This window comes from Phasianus colchicus, chromosome 6, assembly GCF_987193195.1.
Source record: "Phasianus colchicus chromosome 6, bPhaCol1.hap1.1, whole genome shotgun sequence".
Taxonomy (NCBI): Eukaryota; Metazoa; Chordata; class Aves; order Galliformes; family Phasianidae; genus Phasianus; species Phasianus colchicus.
In genome coordinates this window covers 28,852,534-28,868,116 of record NC_143441.1, presented here as the reverse complement: position 1 = coordinate 28,868,116, position 15,583 = coordinate 28,852,534, and the positions used below count along the sequence as shown (strand labels likewise).

Genomic DNA, 15,583 nt, shown 5'->3' with positions numbered 1-15,583 from the left:
TCTCCTAATAAAGTGAACTGGCTCAAAGGGGTTGAGTGATAGGAAAGGGAAGACATGAGTGAGCTGCTGGATCACCTCCTAGTTTCTCATCAGGCAGCACTGCTAAGGTACCTGATAGCTGGGACTGCTCACTAGAGCAACAGCAGATTCAGCCAGAGGTCCTTCTGGACTATGGAGCTGAACTGATGCCCTGGCTCCAGAATGGATGACTGTTGTGCCAGCCAAGTTGTTCTGACCACATTCACGTATGGGATCTGTCCTGCTGCTGGGCTTGCAGGCACCCAGCCTGTGTTCCCCACCTCTTCCTAGAAGGAGACTTGAAATCAGTTGTCTTCTGAGCAGAAGCTGTGTTCTTTGGGCGACAAAGGAGTGTCATTTTGTGCTTATGGTCCTGTATTTCTTTTTTCCTCCTATTTCTCATTGCATACCTGGCTATATAACAGTTGTGGGGAGGTTATGGCATAAGAATTCTAGGTTCCAAATGCAGCATATATTCCTGAGTAGTGTATGTGTTATGCAGTAACTGCATCATGGAAACTGGATTTGGTATCGTTTTTTTGAAAATCATTAATCCACCATAGCAGCTGCCAATCATACACAGGTGTTCAGGTCTTTGTGACCTAGAATTTTATCTGCTAGTCTTCAGCCAATTGAATAGGATCCAGTAATGCAGCCCTTTGTGTGTGGGCTGGGTTAGTTTGTGGGCTTGTCTTATATGTAAACAGCACAATGATATTGTTGGTCTGTGCTTTTGTGAGTACTGAATTCAGAATTTAAATGGCTAGGAACATGGCTAGAAATAGGAAATGATATGATTATGATTGTTCTGGTCTCATCTTTGTAAAATTCTTGATCTTTGGGGTTCATTTCAATACATCTTAAACAAAATGTTTCAAAATTGCAAACCTTCAATACGCGTTGATTGATATTTCACCTAGGAGAGAGGCAGGGCTGCTTCTTTTGGCACATGGAGCTGTGAGCCTGACTCAGCCACATTGTGAAAACTCCCCCTGGGGTAGTGATGTTACTGCACACTGAATGGCACTTCTTCAACAGTAGCCAGGAGGGAGTTGCTAAAGATGCATAGTTTGTTTTTGTAGGGTGGCCTTGTCTGTTTTTGTTATGTTGGGTTTTGAGATAGGTACTCATTCTATTCTAACTGTGTTGTATGACAACTTTCTGCAGAAAAGTTCCATGTGTTGGGTGTTCCTTCCTGGGAACTTGCCCTTGGGAAGGGATTGATGTACAGCATAGGTATATATGATCACTGCCATCACACAGCACTAGCAATTGATAATAAAAGTTACAGGGAGCTGTGACCTTTCTTCATTTTTCCCATTTGTGATAAGAATACAGTACAAAGCCCCAGCAATTTTTTTTTTTAATGAAAAAAAAAAATATATATATTGCACAATTCTTTTGATTATTTTTTTTCTGTTTGTTTTGTAGGCAGTGTTAGTGTCAGTTTTTTGTGTGCAGGTGAATGTTTTGCTGTTTCATTGAAAACCCATGCAAAAGCATAACAGCTTTTTTTTTTTTACACAATGTGAACAAAGCTTCTTTGTCTTTTCAGAAATTCTGGTTTGTCTCTTTTTGTCCACCATAATAGCTTCTACTTTCCTCTTTGCGTGATTTTAAGGAATTCTGCTACGCTTTTTTGTGCTGATGCTTTAAATTGTTATAAATTGATGCAACTCTGTGTAATATTGTCATGTCGTTGAAGATCCAAGCAGTGGTTAAAAACATTTTAATGCACTGAAGCCATGCATATTAAAAATTTGTGAATATTTGATGCTGTTTGTCTCATTGCCTTTCAAATGAAATAGTATACTGATAGTGTGTTAGAGTGAACATTTTCATGTTGTTTACATACAAGTCAGAGGTAAACAAGAAGTTCCATAGTAGTTCCTCCTACAAAGCTGGCTTTAAAATAAAGTTCCTAGAAATACTAAACCAGCTTAAAGCACAGAAGTAATTGGAAAATAACACTTTAATCCAAGTTAATCCATATTATTGACCTACGTGCTCTAAATAAATAAATAAATACATAAAATTATGTTGTCCTTTTAATCATCTGTGAAGCTGGTTGTTCATGAGAAAAGTCTGCCCGAAGATTAGCTGCTTACTGTTTTTGCCTCTTCTGACGACAGAGTAAATGGATTTATGTTTTATTTTGTGTGGAGACTGCCTAATTCTTAACCTCTTTTGTTGGTTTGCCTTTAGGTTTTAGATCTCCTTCCTGAGGCTGAGGTAGTTCAGAAGGTTGTAGCAATAAAATGAAATTAATGTTGTAAACCAAAACTAATATATCAAGGAGCTTTATAGGCAGAGGTGCCTGAATAATGTCTTCTAATTGCTTTTGGATGTAGGTTTCCCTTCTTTCATGTTCACAGAATCACAGAATCCCAGAATGGCCCACGTTGGAAGGGACCTCAAGGATCATGAATCTTCAACCCCCCTGCCACATGCAGGGCCACCAACCTCCCCATTTAATGCTAGACCAGGCTTCCCAGGGCCCCATCCCATCTGGCCTTGAACACTTCCAGGAACGGGGCATCCACAACCTCTCTGGGCAGCCTGTTCCAGTACCTCACCACTCTCTGTAAAGAATTTCCCTCTGACATCCAACCTAAATCTCCCCTCCCTCAACTTAAAACCATTTCCCCTCATCCTGCAGTAATCTACCCTTTCAAAGAGTCGATTCCCCTCCCCTCTGTAGGCTCCTTTTAGGTATTGAAATGCTGCAGTGAGGTCACCCCGCAGCCTTCTTTTCTCCAGGCTGAATAAGCCCAGCTCCCTCAGCCTGTCTTCGTAGGGGAGGTGCTCCAGTCCTCTGATCATCTTCGTGGCCCTCCTCTGGACCCTCTCCAACAGCTCCCTGTCTTTTTTGTACTGGGGGCTCCACACTTGGACACAGTACTCCAGGTGGGGCCTCACAAGAGCAGAGTAGAGGGGAACAATCACCTCCCTGTCCCTGCTGGCCACCCCTCTTTTGATGGAGCCCAGAACCATTGTGTAAAACCTTTAGAAGTATTCGTAAGCTTGTATTTGCTACTACACAAACTCCAAACAGAGTATTTACACTTCTTTTTAGAGGAAAACAAAATATGCTATGCTCATAAATATACTGCAAGCACATGTTTGAAATGCAAAAGCAACAACAGTGGTTGTAACATAAGGTTTTCCCCTTACAACTGCCATTATGTACATAGATTGATCCCAGCAGTAAGGCTGCCTTCTAGAAAATCACTTAGAAAAATGAAGGGTAGGAAACTTCTTGAGCCAGAATTCTGTAAGCCTTGTCTGAAACGTGTTGAAGAAAAGCTTTGATATTATGACTTAACTTTTGTCATCAGATATATCAGTGCCTGTGAGTCACGTGTTCACATTCAAACTGTGTATCAGTGAATCCATATAATCCTAACCCTCAGATTCTCAAAGAGCTCCTTGAAGATCTCCTAGTCCTTCTATCCCTCTACAATAGCCATAGCTATTTCTCTGCATTATGAAATGACTTTTGCTTCTTACCCTTCCCTTGTCATTATTTGCAGTGACCAATCACAGCAGTATTTGCTAATTGTGCTGCCAACAGGCCAAGAAGAATAGAGAGGAATGGGATTCTTCTTCAGTAAGGGTACTTGGTCTCATTTTACTGCCCAACTGCAGATGATTATATTTTGCAAAAATCTTATTCTTCTGTGCCATTTTCAGCCATGTTTGACAGTGTTTTTCTTTCTTGTCAAGGACAGAAGTTTGGTCATGTAAATCTAATTCCTTAGGAAACCAGCTTAAATTTGCAATATTTGTTGATTTGCATTTATGTAGCAACTCTCACATGCAAATGTGAGACTATTCACACTGAAATTTTTGATAGACAAATCATTTTAATACATGCTGGATCTAGTGGTGTGAAGTTTTACAGTGTAACCAAGAGACTGATCAGGCAGTCTACGCTGCAGATTTTTACATGCTAGGAGAAGCTCTTCTATGCTGACCAAGGTGGCTTCCAGGCTTCCAGTACGCTGTTTTCTTTCGACCAGGATGAATGAACCATACCATGAACAAAACAGGAGAAGGCTGCTGCCTTCACATGACATGTGGACAGTGAAAAAATCTTAATTTTGTTGTGAAAAGTTGATCGTTATTATAAATGTTTCTCTCTGGGTTAGTTGAGCTAGTATCATGAAAGTAATGCTGTTAAAATGTTTTTAAGGGAAGGCTGCTCGCTGGCTCTATGCTCTGAGCTGTACCATTGTCTTCAGCTAAGTTTGTTGTTGTTACTGTTTCCACATAGACTTTTACTGCTTGCTCATCAGGAACGAGGAGGTAAAGACTTTTATTGTTCTGAGTTTAAACCTTTTATCATCCTTCCAATCAAAGTAAGAAAATGCAAGATAGACTGTGTAGATCATGACTTTCATATCCTCATAAAAGGTAAAGATGCAGTTAGGCAAGAGAAATAGAGCAAATAAAGGCAGAGAGTATTATCTTTACCTCCCTCTCTTGGAAAAACAAAAAGGATCCAGGAAGAAACTGTAACCCTAAGAGAGCTTTCAAACTACTTCTTTTGCAATTGCTGCATACCAGACTATCCGTATAACAAAGGTGTAATATAATGAGTCACTACCCAGGAAGCAGATTTGAGAATGAGGTGGAAAGATAATATAGTTTAAGTCTGAACTTTTCCAAATATCTAAAAAATTTAAGAGACTTCTTGTTTTATTCTTAACCTGAAAACAATCTACTTATTCTACAGGATGATTAAGCTGGTTTAGATGATCATGGCAGTAAGCTCTTAGTTATTATTCAGCAAGTCTAAAGAAAGACTAATTAAAAACAAGGGGGAAAAAAAAACCTACATTAAATGGGTTTTTTTCTCCAGTAAAGTACGATTCACTTGGGCTTAGAAGGTTGCATTTGTTTTTATATGAAGAGGAGGGGTTCTATTGTCAGAGAATGTGAATGACAGGGAGGACTAAGGATTCTTTAGTAATTTCAGATTCTGCAGCTGAATACATGTGGAGGCTCACCTATGGCATCTAATCTGTGTGTGCCAGGAAATCAAGTAAAAAATTTTTTTAGAGACAACATTTGTGAAAAATGTTAGCATATCATAGGTATGCTGTGGATTAACTGTAGAACACTGTCAGTTTGTTTAGCGTGGGATGAGTAGCAAAGAGTTTGGAAGTTCTCCCTTAGGCATGGACATGTATCCAGATAAGCATGACTGTTGGGCCAGGTGACTTGGAGGACTTACACTCCTGTGACATGGCTGGTGTTTTCAACTTCTTATAAAGTGATTGAATGCGTTGCAAGCCCTTATTCACATCTGTACTGCACTGGTTGCTTCAGCGCTAAAGATGTATTGGGTAGCAAGACACTGATAATAATCTAAGATAAGGAAGGTGTGGCAGCATATAAAGTAATGAACTCAAGAACAGGATTTCCAAATAGCAGAATGGAAGAGTGAGGTCTGCTGAAAGTGGTGAAGGAATTCAGTGGTTTTGTGGGCTGCTTGGAAAGGTTGGTAGGAGCACATAATGGAGAAGGTACTTTCATGGAAGCATCAAGCCAGTAAAATGGAATGGGATTGATCCCCAGTGTTTCTTTTTGCTTGGTGTGGAAGTATCGTGATTGCTTTTCCTCTTAATAAGGACAGGACCTTTTGCAAATGCAAAACAGTTATGATAATGTTTACCTTGTTACATTTTTCCACCTCCCTTTTCACAAGTTTGAAGAAACTATTTTTTCAGAATTCTCACTCTGCAGTGTTTATATAAATTTTCTTATGGTTCATCAGAATAATTACAGAAGATACTGGTAAGTTTTACTCCTGATAAAACTTCATTTATAGGTATCTTAATACCCAGCTATAAAAGCACTGTTGAAATTCAGTATAAGGCTGACAAAGATTTACTGTGGGCCTGCTTAGTCTAACACAGACCTGTGCCTTAGCATGGACTTAGATTTCCTTCTCATTCACCCTTATGCTGCATGAACTCTTAAACTCTTGGTTTGCTGAAAGTTGCAGCTGTGGGGAATCTTTTTGCTGATATATTGGATTTTAAGGGGGTATTATTAGCTAGTTGAAATGAAACTGCTGTTGATATGAAAAGCTCTAATATGAAACCAGGATGAGATGATCTGAAACTAAGATGACTTCATTGTTTTGCCAACTATATATATTCTTATGAGTCTACTATGTCTTGGTTATATGCATATAGAAACTGACAAGAATTAATGTGAAGTTTGTATGGCACAAATGCTGTACAAACTGGTCGTCCTGTTTTAAGAAAAGAGAACCACCCATCCATCTGTGTCCCATCTCTCCCACTGAAGAAGACAGAAAATGTTTAGTGCCTTATTTGACTGAAGTAGATCAGTGAGTAATATGTTAATCTGTAATGGGATGTGTCAAATCACTTACAATTTATTACAGTTTGCTGTACTGTTATACAATGCATATACAATGCATGATCATTAGCAAATATTTCTAAAGCTCTTTCCTTTGCCTTCTGTTAACAGTCCTTGTCCCACAAAATCAGCGCAATTTTGTGCTCTGGCTACTGCCATCTGTGTTCCTTGGAACGACTCCACTGCAAGCCACACCTCACTCTAGGCAGGATGTACCTGGAAAAGATATTTCACTGATATTCTGGGTTGGCAGCTCAGAGCTCTTCTCTGGCACTAAATGTGGCTTTGGACTTTTCTTGTAAGAAACCACAGCAGTTGAGACAAAGCTAGAGGCTGGAAATAGTGGTGAGAAGAACGGCAGCAATATGGCATCCATTGCTGGTTGCCTGTCTGCTATATTCACAAAGAAAGGAAGAGGAACTTTTTAATAAATCACTGTGGATGGAGTTAGACTGGAAGCAAACGGATGCTTAAGGAGCTGGAAGCTACAGAATGAGGCAGGTGAAGAGCAATCCTATCAGATCCCTTTGCACATAAGTAAGGTTGTAGAAGAACCTGCTACTCATATGTTCAGAGGAGAGAGGGTACTTAAATACCCCCCAGAATTGATATCATGATAGCGTTGCATCTGTCAATGAACTGAAATTTGACATTCTGTTAGTGACTTAAAATTGCTGTGTCTATCTCAGTGAAGGAAGGGAAGGTTTCTGAGTAGGAAAAAGGGGTGAGAAACTGCAGTAAAACCTCTATGCTTCTATACCATCAGCATCTCCTGTTTTCACATCTTACTAATCCTCTCCTAGAGCTATTTCTCTTTTTATTTCCAACCAGAAGTCAGAATGCTATTTGTTCCTGCCATTTTTTAGGTAGGAAAGAAAAAGTGGTGACAAGCAGGAAATATTTAAACAACTAACTAGAGTATAATGGAAAATAACAATCTTCATTTTGAAGCTGAAGGTGGAAATTTTTGTATTTGGTATCTGATTACTGCTTGCTGTGTTACACATGGTTCACTTTCTTATTGGATTCTTATCCACACCAGGCCAAATGGCAGTCTAAGTTAAAGAAGGCTCTAGCATGTATTTAGAGTTCTTTTCTCTTTTTTGGGCTGAGGGTGGGATAGACTTTTAAGTGCTGTCTGTTGATCAAGAGACTACACAGCATGAGGATGACAAAATGCTGGGAGAGGAAAGAGTATAAATAGAAACCCCACTTCCTTGTTGAGTAGAAGCCAAACTTGTGGTTGAACCTGTATATACAAGAGTTTCTGAGGTCTGAATAGGCAGCTAAATGCCAGTTGTTGAAGATGCCAAAAATTCTGAGATCTGAGGGGGTTGTACATACTGCAAACTAACCTGGGTGTTTCTTACCTGGTCAGCACCTGTCTGCAGTATGTGGAAAAGAAGGTGGTACTGGTGGAATTTAGGGAATCCAGCACAGAGTGGAAGAAAAACCTGTGTCTGACCTTCAATTGCAACATCATTCATATGGACCTGAAAGAGGCTCAATACAACCTAAAAACAGCCTCTCAAGGCTGAGAATTGAGAGTGTCTGGAAAGCAGGATAATGGTCTACTGCTCTCTTTCTAAATTTGAAAATATATTTCCATTGTTCAGTAAGAAAATATTTTTCAGGAATAAGCATTATTTTTTTCCTGATAAATTCACCAAGTGATCTCCTGTATGTCACTAATTATGCCGCTGATGTTTAAACCACATTACATTGCACACAACATCCTTCATTACTAATGCTTAGATTCTCAAAATAGTGCATGATGTATTAAATACGTGACTTCAGTTTTTTTGATATGAGTTTTATGACTAAAACTTTGCATAATGCTTTTAAGCCAAAGGATATATGAGCCAGAATCTAATTGTCTTGTAAAATGAATCATTTTGCCTGTTATCTCTTCATTAAAATACAGCTTTAAACTTCCTCTAGTTCAAACAAATTAATTCAAGAAATCTTATTGCCTGTATTTATATGGAGGTTAGGCAGGATGGTTACTGTGGTCCCTCTGACCTTATCTATCAACATATTTACCATTCAGTTCTGATGAAAGGCTGGAATGGGAGTGCTGATAGCCCTGCCTACTGAGGTCATGTGTTCTTGATTTTTTCAGAGCCAGATCTCCATTGCTTAGTTTGGCAAAATTATAATTACATACCTACTTGTATCAGGAATCTGTAAGAATGTTTTTTCTTTCGGTCAAGGACTATAAATTTAATTTGTAAGGTGCTCAAAATTACCCATTGTAGTTCCTGTTCCCAAAAGTCTGCTCTCATGGGATGTCTGGGGTTCACCTTCCTCCACCATCCTAACATCTGGGTAGGCAAGAAGAGATTGTAGGGAGAAGAGGAAAACCAGATCAGAGGGAAGCATTTGAGAAGCGAGACTGACAAGGGAAGAGAAACTTTGACTTGCAGTTAAGGAAGAGATTAGAACTGAGGTCAATGGGAAACCAAGGCAAGCTGAACAAAAAAATTGGGTTGGTTATGGCAAATGTGATAAGGCTGGGAACTGGTAGAGCAAGGAGAGCCTGGGTTTGGGGAGGTATGTGAAAGTTAATTAAATAATAGAAATTAGGATAATTAATCTGTTTGGATACTTGAGATAGGAACCAAACAAAGAAGAAAACCAGAAATAGTGTTTTCTCCAGAAAGCTGTTCTATTCTCATGGACATCTTAGATGGTTTAATCTACAGCTGCCTATAACGTCATTAACTCAAGTAATACTCATCTTTATAAATTTTTGTGTGTTATGTTTGCAGGACTGTATAACTGAAAATCTGGAAGGATGCTGAGGTTTTCCCATTTGCACTTTTTTTTTTAGCAAGAGATCTGCATTAAAGTTCAGTTTACAAAGTCAGCTTGAATTGTGAAAAACCATAGATACTATGAACTTGCCACCTGTGGGAGCTGGATGTCAAAGTTCGAATTGAAAAGATACTTCTTTTCTCTCCCAGTAAGCTATTCTTGTTCTTCTTTTCTTGTGAACATTTTTACATTTTTGACCTTTTGGTCCTGATTTCAAGCTATCATTTATTTTCATCTTAAAGAAATCTAATCACAGGAAAAAGTATATTCCAGATAGCATTAGCACATATCAAATCACTCTTTTGTTTCTTTGAGTATAAAAACTTTCAAGCGCTTTCTAAGGACAATCTGTAAGGATAAAGAGAAAAAATTTCCCTTGTAACACTCTTTTGCTATGTTTATGCATACACCCAACTATACCCAATGTGAGTCATCTCATTGATCTCAATTAGCTGTCCCTTTGCTGCTGGCTGGCTAACCAGCTCTGCCCTTTCACTCCTGATTAGGCTTTGTCCAGCTAGCTGCAGCCTGCTCACATCTTCACAAAGCTCCATGCAGCCAGCACAAGTTCCCCTGACAAATCCCGATCTCAGGGAGGGGTATCCTGTGTTTTTCCTCCTGCATCTTTTATTGAATGTAGGACTGGGAGGGAGCACAAAAGGTCATTCATCCTCCTTGTGTTGGCAGGAGTGAAAGCATTCATAACAGATGTTTCTTCAACCTCTTTCGAAAATCCTTCAGAGTGGACATTCTGCTGCTTCCTCAGGTAGTTGATTCTTAAGCAGCCCTTACTTCTGGTGAAGCTGATCTTGGTAAATTTCCTAGTTTAAACTTATTTGCAAATGTATCAAAATCATCCCTTAGTCTCCCCTTCCTGCATCTGCCGACCATTTTCATGCCTCCTCAAGTTTTTGCAATATTTCATTGCAGGTAGCATTTAAAAGTTTTTCTTTGCAGTCGTCTCCTTCATTACACATGTAAACTAAAGGTTTGACGGAGTTTATTTTCATGGCCATTACTTATATCATTATAGGTGCTTACGAATTTTGTTTTTTTGGAGTACTGTGGGGAAGAAATGCCGATGAACTGACTCCTAGTCTCCTTTGTTCTCTTTTTTTCCATTCCTCCCACTCCCTTTCTTTTTTAGAAGAGATGATGTGAATGCGAGTACTTTGGAGTATTTCATATAGAGAATTACTAGTTTACCAAGAAGCATTTTTCAGTTCCAGAAAAGATTGTGACAAGCTTAGACATTAATGGAGCTAGTATGCATTAGTGACCTACAGTTATTAAAACATATTAAAAGCATACCCAATGACTAAATATCTCTACTTGTTTTTATAGGATATTTTACTAGGTACTGCTCTGTACCCAAGCATCCTTTGGGGCGTGTGACAGCTTGGTGCAAGGCTGCATGGCCCCAGGTGCCACCAGCTTCCAGGCTCATTGGGCATGGGCAGAAGCTGGCTGCTGTCCTGGTGGGCTCTTCCAGGCGCCCTGCTTCTAGCAAAGCCAAAAGCACAGACTTACCAAAGGAGTAAAACTAAAGTAACACGAACCTTTTCATTTAGAACTGTGCCTGCAGGACTCTTTTTAATGCAGGCTTTCAAAATAATCTGCTGCAGAAAGCACCATCAGTTCAAATAAAAATAAAACCAAAATTATGCAGCTGAATCTTTTTCGTCTCTCTAAGTTGTCTCGTACAAACTATTTGTTGAGTAGCACTAACAGCATAAAGACGTAAACCACAGGATCTTCACATTTTCATGTACAGGCTCTCACAGACAAAGACAATTACAGAAGATAGATTGAGTGGGTTGGTTGGTTTTTTTTTTTTTTTTGATTGGTAGATTTGTTTTGCTACCTTTACATTTTTAAGAAAGTTGCTAATGTTACTTGTCTTTCTAATACCACTTAATTACACTGTCACTATTTTATTGCTGAGATCTGCTCATCTGAGATTGGCACCAGCTGCAGCTTTTCAAGTAAACTGGTATCTGTGTTGTCAGTGCCATCCTAGGCAGAGGTAGCCATGTCCATGCCATGGAAGAAAAATAGTGGCCAGCCTGTCCTCTAGTAATTTTCCTGAATGGCCAAAACCAGGGATATGCATATGGTCTGCATATGCTACTCCTCTGTTTCAGCACTCATGCTCAAATACACCCTGTGCAGAGCCTAGGTTGTAAATGAGAATGGAGTGGCCACGCATGTGTCCTAGCTTGACCTGGGCCTGAGACATGACTGACATATGCCCAGCTGTGGCCATTACACCAGATCCTCCCACTGCTATGTCTCCTCTGCTTGGCATGTTGCCACTGTTAGAACTTATTGGTCCTAAAGTCTTCAAAAAGAGAAGCCCTGCTTCCTCTCTTTCTTTTTCTTTGTTTCTCTGTATATTTCACTTTAATTGTTAGAGACATATTTACTCCCAGTTTTTGCAGACTGCTTCTCAATGCTTGTGTTCAATGTAAAATGTAACTTCAGCAACAGAGTTCTCCCTTTCTAAAGAAATTGTGCAATTTGATTTTAGGAAGACTCAAGATGTTTTTTTCCTCCCTAAGATAAAGGATGTTAGTGACTTAATAGGTATTTTCTGACTTTGATAGGTGACACAGCTGATGACCAAAATAGAGAGACAAAGGACAAAACTTCATTTCCCGAGACCAGACCAATGTACAACCAGCCTCCACAGGTAGGAGACTGCTACTTTACTCATGCATGAAGAAACTTTGATAGCAACTCATGTGAGAAGTATGAACACGCTGCAGAAGGTTTCAGCATATTCATATATGTTGATTAAGAGCTTACTCGGCATTTCTTGCCATCCATCGTAAAAGAAGCATTATTAAAATTTAGATGGTAATACTATAATGACCACAAATATTGAATAGAAAAAGATGCAGATATAAGGCTGGACTGTGTGGTTATTGCTGTGTATCTTGTTTTTATACTTGAGATTTGCAACAATGGAACTGTGGCTAGGGTGTTAATGAATTGTGTACAAGTATTAGTGCAGTGAGCAGTGATGGAAAATGTCACACGTTTACATAAGTTATTTCCACAGCTACCATTGTAACTTACATGTTGTAAATGTGTGAGTACATTGGACTTTCTTCACTGTGTTTGCTTTCTGTTTCAGTGCTGTGTGACTGTAAATATGAACATCCTTCTGTTTAGCTTGTTTATTTAATATTTAATTGATGTATACCTTTCCAAAAGATTTCAGCATATAGCATACACACATTTTTTTCTGCTTTAAAATGCTTTTGCAACAAGCATGAGCCTGTTTTCCATTGCTACATAATCTTAGATATTTGCAAGATAACATTTCAATTTATTTTTTTTTATTGTTTTTGTGGCACTTTTTTTTTCCCCCTTAATCCATTATTTCCCTGTCTCTTTCTCATCCCAGCACCATTGTAGCATTTATTACTGCTAAGCCCTTGTAAGCCTTTGGAGCATCAGAGGTGTGTGTGTGTCACTATTGCTAATCTAAGAGCAGGCAATGCCTGTGGGGGTGCACTCTAGATTCTCATTTTTAATTTTTAATTAAAAACTGTGCCTTATATGGAAATTTTTCATTCACCATCAGTAGTGAAAGCTTTGCCTTTTGATAACGTAGGATTATAAATCAGCTAGAGTTAATAGCAAAACTTTAGTCTGAATTGTGAATCCAGGCACATCAGAGCAAGGTGTTTTGCCATTTTGAGGCAGTAAAATGCCATGGCATTGTGGTTACTGATTGCACACGCATAGTTTCCCTTAACGTGGTGTTCTCACTAGGTGTTGTGAGCTGCCAGTGACTGTAGTTCTGTGGAGCTTCAGAATAGGAACTGCATGCTTACAAGTTAGAGGAAAGAAGCAGTTTTCAAAATAAAATAGCAAGTATTACCGTGAAAATAAAATAAATATTTATTTTTTATATTGAAAGGCTTACATGTCACCAAAATGCTTGTATGAATCAACGTCAGTTAAATTGGGAGATAGCATTTTAATTCCAGTCTCTGGATTTCATGTGTTTGAACTTCATGTTTGCTTGGAGGAGTTCTCAATTTCTCAAATTAAATAGAGATCATGGAAATGAAATTGATAGTTTTGGCTGTTAGGAAAGCAATATTTCTATTTACAGCAGTGAGTGTATTTTTATAAATTTGTGGGAGAAATCTACCAATTTAAGAAAATTGGAAAAGCATTGTTTTATATACTCAGTATGTCCTAGAGGCATAGGACATTAATTGAAATAATAAACTTGTTATCATTAAAGCAAGAATACTTCAGAAACATTGTACAGTACGTTAAAATAGATTTATTAAGTTGCAAAGTAATACCAGATATTTCCCATGCATAGCTGAACAGAAAAGTTGCTGGAAACTTGCTTCTGTTTTAACACATTATACATTTGACAACTTAATTGGTGTTGACTTTGTGGAACATGAATAAGTTCTTTTAGAAATATGGTTTAAAGAATAAAGTCATACTTTGTTTATGGGTCACTTCCTTATCTGAAAGGGAAATGAGGTTGCATTTGATTTTTGAAGAACATGTTTTCTGGAGTATGTTTTTGTAACCATTGTAGTCTTTGGAATTTCCCATTTAGGTACTTCTGGACTCATTTTCTGCACAGCTATTGAATTCTCAAGTACATATGTTTGTGCAGTATTGCTTTATTTATATAAAACTAATGCACAAATTAAATCTTGAGACAAGATTGTTTTGCTGCAACTTGCAACATTTAACAGAAGCTCCTATAGCAGTGGCAGTCCCTGCAATCTGCATTGTTTTGTGAGGTTTCCATGTTGCGTGTGGTGCTGTTAGAGGAACTGTAGATATCTACAGCCTCGTTGGTGTTTTCACTGACCAGCTTCACTCTGCTACACAGTGGGGACAGAACTTCCTGCTCTGAAGAGTCCCATGTGGAGCATCTTCTCCATCACCAGCTTGCAAGGATTCTGATGCCCACTTAATCCTAGGGAACTTGGAGGTCAGGCAGGGTAATGAGCGCTCTGGGCACAATCAAGCACACAGCACCCCACAGACATGCACCATCCCCTTTAGCATGTGCCATCCCACAGGCATGTGCCATCCCACAGAAGCTGCTTCAGGCTTGTGGACTACAAGTTGCATACATGTTTAAGTGCTTTTCTGGATGTGGGCCAAAGTGCTCAGTGCTCTGCAGGACTGGGAACTTAGATTTGTCTCTTTGTGACTGTGAAACGCAAAGCATCTAGTTGTAACTGCAACACCATCACAATAGAAAGATATATTATGGATTTGTTTTTTCATGCTTGTGGGTTTTCCATTCCAGATAATTCAATCTTTATCTGCTTTCATTGGGAATTCAGGTTACAGAAAGTAACCAAATGGAAGTGTTTAGTTTTGTATATGTAGAGTGCTATAAGCACCGATAATGTGGTGGGGTTATTTTTCGTAATGAGCTGTTCCATTGGTAAAGCAAATTAGTGCAACTGTGTATTTTTGTCCTACTGTGAGAGCAATTATATAGCACGTCTATTAGGAGACATGAAAAATATTTTTGACAGATGGTATGGCTGTGAATTAGGATTTATGAAGATTATTGTATGTCTGGTGTGCAGGGCACCTGGGATTATTACATTGATGCAAGAAAGAAAAAAATCTGATAATAGCTGCAGTGTTTTGCATCTTCCTACTGTCACCTTAAGAAGCAGTTCATGTTTATTTGATATGGCACTTCTGGATAATCTGACATACGCTCTTTAGCCAACAGATGTCAGCAGATTTAATGGGTGGAAACCATACCAGTAAGTGTGTTAAAATAAACCACCAAAAATGAGAGCTACGTTTAGATTGTGAATTAAGATTTTTTCTCCTACTGTGTGTTGGTTTTTGTTTTATTTTATAGTCCTGTTTCTCCCTCAAATACTCAATCGCTATTACCTTCTATCTAAGGAGCTTGTTACGTTCTTTCTAGGGCAAGAGAGAATCCTCCAAGGGATTGCTTAATCCATAAGTACCTAATTTATATTTTGTTATTATAGCCATTCTTAATTATATACCTTGCTGTGATACTTATCTTCATAGGATATAGCCTTTGTTATGAATTGCAGTCGTTCTCTTATAGCTCTTGTGACCTTTCTTGGCATAATTTAATACTACAAACTGAGAATGTAGCAGATAGAAGGGCCATGTTTCCTGAAGTAAATCTACAATTATCCATGGCTTTTTGCACGGAGACACTGCACAGTGCATTATTTTGGCTGAATTCCCAAATAAATTAGAAAAAAACCCAAACTTTTGTATCAGAATTTGCAGATAATATCTTCATTACATAGATCCTTTTTAAAGCTCTGCTATTTAAGGATTCCACATACAT

General features: G+C 38.6%; 1 protein-coding gene across 3 annotated transcripts in view; it reads left to right on the top strand.

The window, feature by feature from the left end:
* UMAD1 (UBAP1-MVB12-associated (UMA) domain containing 1) overlaps positions 1–15,583 on the top strand; it is a 71,503-nt gene that overhangs the window by 41,230 nt on the left and 14,690 nt on the right. For all 3 annotated transcript variants that reach the window (XM_031614443.2, XM_090142759.1, XM_090142758.1), the window contains exon 3: positions 11,838–11,923. In XM_031614443.2, coding sequence (XP_031470303.1) covers positions 11,838–11,923 — 86 coding nt within the window. The remainder of the gene's footprint in view (positions 1–11,837; positions 11,924–15,583) is intronic.